Genomic DNA, 7,002 nt, shown 5'->3' with positions numbered 1-7,002 from the left:
GGGTCAACTCCTGCAAGTTCCTAGGACTTCTGGTATTACAAAGGGGGATTGAGGTAAACCCCGATAAGATCAAAGCCATCGAAGACATCCCAGACCAGCTATCAAGCGTGAAAGAAGTTCAAAGGCTCACAGGGTGATAGGCCTCTTTGAGCAGGTTTATTTCCTGGTCATCAGAGAAATGCAACCGTTTCTTTGCGCTTCTAAAAACAACAACTTTGAACCCGAAATGTCAGCAGGCTTTGAGGGATTTGAAAAGGTATTTGTCAAGACTTCCGTTACTATAAAAACCGAAGGAAGGTGAAAAACTGTTAATCTACCTAGTAGTCTCGGAGGTAGCAATAAACGCTATTTTAATCTGTAAGGACGAAGGTACACAATCTCCCATTTATTACATTAGTAGAATTTTAACGGGAGCAGAAACTCGCTACCTGCATTTGGAGAAGCTGGCCTTAGCTCTCTTAGTCTCCACTCGGAAGCTGAGGCGCTACTTCCAATGTCACCCGATGGCTGTGGTGACTACCTTTCCCCTACGGAATATCCTTCACAAACCCGAACTCTTGGGTAGATTGGCCAAATGGGTTGTCGAAATGAGTGAATTCGACATAGAGTATAAACCTAGGACTGCGATTAAGTCACAAATTTTGGCCGATTTCAGTACGGGATTACTGCCTCTAGCAACCAAAGAAGCAGTGATGGTGTCAGAATCGACATCGGGGGTTTGGACCTTATTCACGGATGGAGCTTCCAACGTAAATGGGTCCGGGCTTGGCATAGTATTAACCAAGCCTTCGGGAGAAACCCTAAGGCAGGCCATAAGAACGGTCTCTCTCTTCGTTTGTTGCACAAATGAATACAAGTCAATGTATAGGGTAAAAATATACTATGCTAAGTAATTGCATTATAGAGTGACACGTGGAGCCGAAGGCAAAGGATAGCTAAAACCGAAGACAACTGTTCTATTTGTTACCGAAAAGAATGATGCTCATAAATATGCAATAAATACCTGCAACCCGATAGCATTTGATGGGGAATATTTCACAACATTTAGTACACTGCCCGTTACAAAGAATTTGTCATTTATGCTCACCATTACACATTCTTCAATGATGCTCATAATTGATATTAAAGAAGGGCATGATCCTAGGACCTTGTTCCCTAGGTGCAACTATAAATAGTGAGTTATGCTATCATTGTAAATGACACAAATTTTCCAGCAAACTTACGCTATAATCAATCCAAAGCTCTATACAAGTTTATCTTCTTTTTTGATTTCATTACTGTTGTGCCCGTAAGCTTCGTTCCCGGAATTACTGTTTCATCCTCATCTCAAGGCTAAGTATTGCATATTTCTTCAATTCTTTTATTATTTCAGGATCGATTAATTCATTTCTCTAGAAACCACATATAAATTCAGCTGTACCATTTTACGGGTAAACAGCAAATACGAATACAATCCATACATGTTGTATCCTTTGTATATACCTCTATATTTAGCCTTGGTTGTATTTATTGCGAAAACGAATACAGTTGATACAGGTTGTATTCGTTGCGCGAATAAATACAAGTGATACAAGCTGGAAACAATTGAACAGTAGCTAAGAATGGTAATTCGGCAAACTATATTTACGTATGTTAATTAGACTCTAAATTGTAGTATTTTATGAAATATTTTCATTTATTATTACTAACTAAAAATAAGTCATAGTCTTAAAATTAATCAAAACTTAGTTATTTTTCTTGCGAAAATAAAATCTAATACTTTTAGTTAAAATTCGAAAAGATTCCAGTATAAGTTTGGATACATACGAAATTTGTTAGAATTATATGCTAGAATTATAATATAATAATATAATAATATAATAATGAGGAATCCCATAATTCCAATATAATAATGAGGAATCCCATAATTCCACATATTAAGCATCTTTATCTACATTTTATCTCCTTATGGTAAACTATTTTCAATTACTATTTCTCAATTACTGGTCTAAAAACTGGCCAGCCACGCTATTTTGGCAATCTCAAAAGCCCGAGTATTTCTTCGATAGGGCTTTAGCCATCTTCGCTAGCAAGGGTTTCAGGTATGCATCTCCTTTCCCAATTTCTCCAGCTAAACATCAGCTATATGCTCATATCATTTTGAATTTAATTCATATTTCACTGAATTTGGGATAAAATCCTATTTTTTTTCGTGAACCTTAAGAGTCTTACAGTAGATTTTAGCTGCGTTGTCACGTATTTTCTTAATTTAATTTTTGTTTTTAAATTTGTTTGGTTCAAATTGGCGCAATAATTTACTGAGCTGTTGATGGATTACGGTTTCGTCGGATTCGAACTTTTAAAATATCTGTATAGCTTGTAAAGTTTGTTTCGGAGCTGTTTAGTTGTTGTCATCACTTTTTTCTCTTAAATTTTCTGTGAATTTGAAAATATTCTCTCTTATTTTTTCTGTTACGGAATTTAGGATGATAATTGTGTGTTGTGGAAGGATCTAGCGGTTTATTGCTATTGGGGGTAGCTTGAACTTTTGTAAAAGAGTTGCTTAATTGCACCCCTTTTTTTAATTGTTAGATTTTTTTTCTTCCAAACTTGCCAATATAAAAATGCCTTTTCTCAAAACTTTCAGTGAATTGGAAAAACACATTTTCCTTGAAAATTGTCCTTGTTATAGTAATGATATATTGGTTCATTGACTTAAACTCTTCAATTATTTCTGTATCTTGCACTTTTTCCATAGTAAAGTTGTTTTCTGAAGGCATTTTCTGCACGTAATGCTGAAATTTTGTATTTTTTAAGTGGAAGGAATTACTGATAGTTTGAGAATATTATGGTGTTACCAGGAAAATGGTGTTTTGGAAGTGGTATAGGATTACTTGATGGTTGTTTGAATCTTAAGAGCTGGCTGTACTTTTTTGTTCTTTCCCAATAGGTGTGTATCAAAGATGTCGAGAGTCTATGTTGGAAATCTGGACCCTAGGGTCAGCGAAAGAGAGCTTGAAGATGAATTCCGTATCTTTGGAGTTATAAGAAGGTAAAGGAAGTTCCAAGTTTTACATCTCTCCGTGATTGGTATCCATGGTTGTAAACTGAATCTTTGCCCTCATTACGTTCCTCCATGCTCACCTGAACCAGCTTAATTTTTTGAGTCATTAACTGCCCATCACATAATTGAATTTTGTGCAATCTGTTCTTTTCTTGAAAGAAAAAAATTTGCTGAGCCGCACACTTTTAGACTATTGACTGGCAACTAAAGCCCATTATTGCTGTTTTCTTTTTCTCCATTATAAGATGATTATTATCGTTTGGAATCCTTCTTTTCTTTTAAAAGTAAGGTGAAATACATGCATAACATATAATATTTTAATTTTTTTTTTTGCTTATTTGGTTTGTAACATAAATTCTTAAATTGTTGTACTCTCACGTGCCTTTGTTTCCTAGGAATTTACAAGAAGATAGAAATATGCCTTCATGTCTAGCTTCTAGCCATGCTGAGAAGCTACTAGAGGAAATCGAGCGCAGACTTTTCTAGTTTTGCAATGAAATTCTAAATTTTATTCTAGTCTTGGTTTGAAGAGGGACTTTTGTTCTGTATTGTATTCCATTTGCCCTCCCATCCTGGTGTTGGCTTCGATTCCCGTGATCAAGCGAGCAAGCAAGTCAGAAATTCTTTTCGTTGAGATAAGAACAAAACAGGTTTGGTTCAAAGAATTTCTACGCCAAGGTTAATTTTTTAATGAGCCCTAAGTCTCGCATGAAGAATTCTTTTGCAGCTTTATGATGAGATCTTGAATGAGAAAATTGGACGAAACAAAAAGTGGAAGAAATGGTTTTTGATTAGCAAGTTGGTCGGAAAGAAAGACAAGCTGAATTCTTTCCGTGCTGTTATTCTTTGCATAAAGAACGAACATGTCACAAATATTGTGCTTGAGCACATTGTGGTGAACGTTTCGGAAAAGAAAAAGGAACTATTCTGGAGTGACCCATTGAAAAAGATTTTTTTTTGAAGCAACCAGAAGAAGATGAATGTATATTGACATTATAAATTAATTGGTAAGGCAGAAATTCTTAAAGATAGTTTGGGATTCTATGCCTTTTTAACATATGGATCCATTTCCTGCAAGTTAATGTTGTAAATTTTGGCTTTAGTTGGTTGCAATCAGAAAAGTTGTCTGTGACTTTACTTTTCCGGAAAGAAACTATCATGAGAATGGTTGTAGAAGTCTAGCAGATGCATGTGTAAAATTCAGATAAGTTCCAAATTGGATTAAAACTTTTTTGTTTGTATATTTTCCCTAGCATACATGATGAAGTCATAGAAGAGCTTGTGTTGAAATAAGTCCCTTTGTCATTAAGTTTTCTCTCATAGTTAGTTAGAGTGTCTAGCCTGGCTAGGTGGAGCCATTTGCTCATAGGTTTTCTCTCTCTCAAGAGCATAAGAAGATGCAGTTCACCATGATATTGAACTGTTTTGCTGTCCATCATTCCTAACTTACAAATTTGTTTACAGTGTTTGGGTTGCAAGACGTCCTCCTGGCTACGCTTTTATTGACTTTGATGACAAACGAGATGCGCAAGATGCAATCAGAGAGCTGGATGGTATGATTATTTGACTGTTTGAACCAACTTATGCAATGATGAAGCTTTTTGAATGAATTTCTTTATCTTTGCGATGGCCATGCTATATTTGGCCTTGCATTGAGTTAAAGCCTTAATTCAGTTAGTCTATACGTTGGTGTTTGTTTGTTTTGTTCCTGTACCTTAGCATCTATAAACACCAGTGATATTTTGGGCCATGAAACACTCCTTGAAGGTATTTTGTCCCTGATTCTGTGAACTAGGTAAGAATGGATGGAGGGTGGAGCTTTCACATAATTCTCGAGAAGGTCGTGGGGGCCGTGGAGGCGGTCGTGGTCGCTCTGGAGGCTCTGATTTGAAGTGCTACGAGTGTGGCGAGCCCGGTCATTTTGCTCGTGAGTGCAGATTGAGTGGAGCTCCTGGAAGACGTAGAAGTCGGAGCCCTCCTAGATATCGAAGGAGCCCAAGTTATGGTCGTAGGTGAGAAACTGAAGGATAATATCATCGACTAGGAATCTTTTAATATTTTGAGTCTTGTGATAATCTTTACACGAAATCTTCTGCTGTTCTCTCCATTTCTTCTGATGTCCTCCTCCATGAAGCAGGAGTTATAGTCCTCATGGGCGTTCCCCCCAGCGCCGAAGCTTGTCACCGCGCGGTCGCAGCTATAGCCGATCTCCATATCGCGGCCAAGATAAAGTTCCATATGCTAATGGGTAAAGTCTCTATTTACAAATTTTGCGGTTCTATTCTTATGTTAACCCAGCGGAGACTTCTCTTTTATAGTATATACCTGGTTAACGTTGGATATGCCACAACTTATTTTCATGATTGGTCTCAGATACTACAATATGTTTATTTGCACGTATTTATATGCAGAAATGGGCTCAGAGAGCGCCGCAGAAGCCGAAGCTGAATGGGAGAGATGATTGCCTGTCTTGTCCAGGAGTTTTCGATTAGTGTGTTACTGTCCTTGACTTAATCACAGCTGTGTAAGTGGGGCCACGCCCTCTGCTTAAACTGGTAGCTTTTGCTAAATTTCAGTTATTGCTTTGACATGATACGTGTTCTTTTTTTCTTCCTAATGTTACCCTTTTAAAGAAGCTATATCATAGGGATATATTTTGGATTTTATGTTAGCTGTTATCTTTATGGAGAAAATATCACAAAGAATGTTGCTAAAGAGTTGTGTTTTTGTTTTCTTGTGCCAAGGTGTCTTCCTGGTACTGCTTCATTGGTTTTCTTCTACACTCTGGTTTCGTTCTTCACTGCCCTGCTGTGGGATCTTCCATTTCGAAGATTGGGGTTCCCAGCTGGCTACTTTGCTATATGCTTCTGTTTGTTGAATCTTTGCGGATATGACGCGCCTCACCTCAAATTATAGTGGTACTTCGTTAAGTTCATATTAAGCATGAGGAATGGCATGACACTCATCTGGTAGGTACCTAATCTGTTCCAGGAGGTTGGGGTTTGATGTTAAACCAGCTGTGAATGGTGCTCCTTTTAGGGTTTGTAGGGCAGTGTCCGAGTCTATATAGTCATGAGTAGTTTGGTTCCCTTTGCTTTTTTGCTGGCTGCTTCTTTGTTTTCCTTTCTTTTCACACCCTCATTATTATCATCTTTCAAAATATCCTTTTGTCAAAAACTATTATCTGTCAAAGTAAGTCTTTTTAGGGGAAAATTCTCCATAATTTCTTTTTCCATCTGTCTGGGAGAAAGTGCTGGTTACAATTTTATTAAGATGTTCCCTCGAGAGTGACTGATAGATTTTGAAGTTTGAAGTTTCTTTTTTGGTCTCCAGACAAAGCTAGTGATTTTGATTTCAAAGGTGCCCTTGTAACTTTATTTTGCCTAAACAAAAACTTCAGTCATTTCTGCAAGTGAAATCTTAGGATAGCCTCGAGTTATGCTAATAAAAATTAAAGTTGCTATAGACATTCTTGTAGTCTAAACTACATTGACACTTTCTTGGTTCGTATATATAATCTTCTTGACTAGAAAATCTAATACCACATCTTCAGTATGAACCCTTGTGTGAAACAGAATAGATAAGAAGTTATAAGGATTTTGCACGTATGTATGTTTTAACATCTGATGACGGAATTTGTTCATCGTTGGTAGTGATACATCTGCCATAAAAAGGGGATGGGCAACATCAGAACTACTTCGAAATCCTCAAAGAGTTGCAGAAAGCAGGCTAACCATAGGGTAAGCCTGAAATATTCCTCGGCCTTGGCTTCAAACTTAGAGATTTTAACCTTGTGGGGCAAATATATAAAACTATTTAAATAAATAGCACAGCCTTTGGTTTTTTTCAAAATTGATAGATTCATTTACACTTATGGCATATTCTAATAGTACTTACGGTTAATGAAAAATCACTAATTAAGGAATTAGTTTATATTCTAATAAATGCATATCCATTTC

At 36.8% G+C, this 7,002-nt stretch overlaps 1 protein-coding gene and 1 long non-coding RNA gene across 3 annotated transcripts; both read left to right on the top strand.

Moving 5' to 3' along the window:
• Positions 1–1,940: 1,940 nt before the first annotated feature.
• On the top strand, positions 1,941–5,894 carry LOC104217353 (serine/arginine-rich splicing factor RSZ22A-like). Of its 2 annotated transcripts, XR_708743.2 has the most exons (7): positions 1,941–2,081; positions 2,930–3,031; positions 4,508–4,596; positions 4,839–5,055; positions 5,181–5,291; positions 5,455–5,567; positions 5,788–5,894. XR_708743.2 is itself a non-coding variant. In XM_009767582.2 (6 exons), the coding sequence occupies exons 1-6, from the start codon at positions 1,948–1,950 to the stop codon at positions 5,489–5,491; spliced, it is 690 nt and encodes a 229-aa protein (XP_009765884.1). In that variant the 5' UTR covers positions 1,941–1,947; the 3' UTR covers positions 5,492–5,707. The 2 variants fall into 2 exon arrangements, 1 of the variants encoding a protein (XP_009765884.1); XM_009767582.2 differs by lacking the exon at positions 5,788–5,894 and having other exon boundaries at positions 5,455–5,707.
• LOC138874582 (uncharacterized) lies at positions 3,577–3,961 on the top strand. The gene is made up of 2 exons (XR_011401602.1): positions 3,577–3,693; positions 3,771–3,961. It is a non-coding gene; the product is annotated as an uncharacterized lncRNA (long non-coding RNA).
• Positions 5,895–7,002: the final 1,108 nt, after the last annotated feature.

The sequence above is a fragment of the Nicotiana sylvestris genome, chromosome 8, assembly GCF_000393655.2.
Source record: "Nicotiana sylvestris chromosome 8, ASM39365v2, whole genome shotgun sequence".
NCBI lineage: Eukaryota > Viridiplantae > Streptophyta > Magnoliopsida > Solanales > Solanaceae > Nicotiana > Nicotiana sylvestris.
The sequence above is the reverse complement of the archived record's forward strand: the minus strand, read 5'-3'. Positions and strand labels throughout refer to the sequence as shown.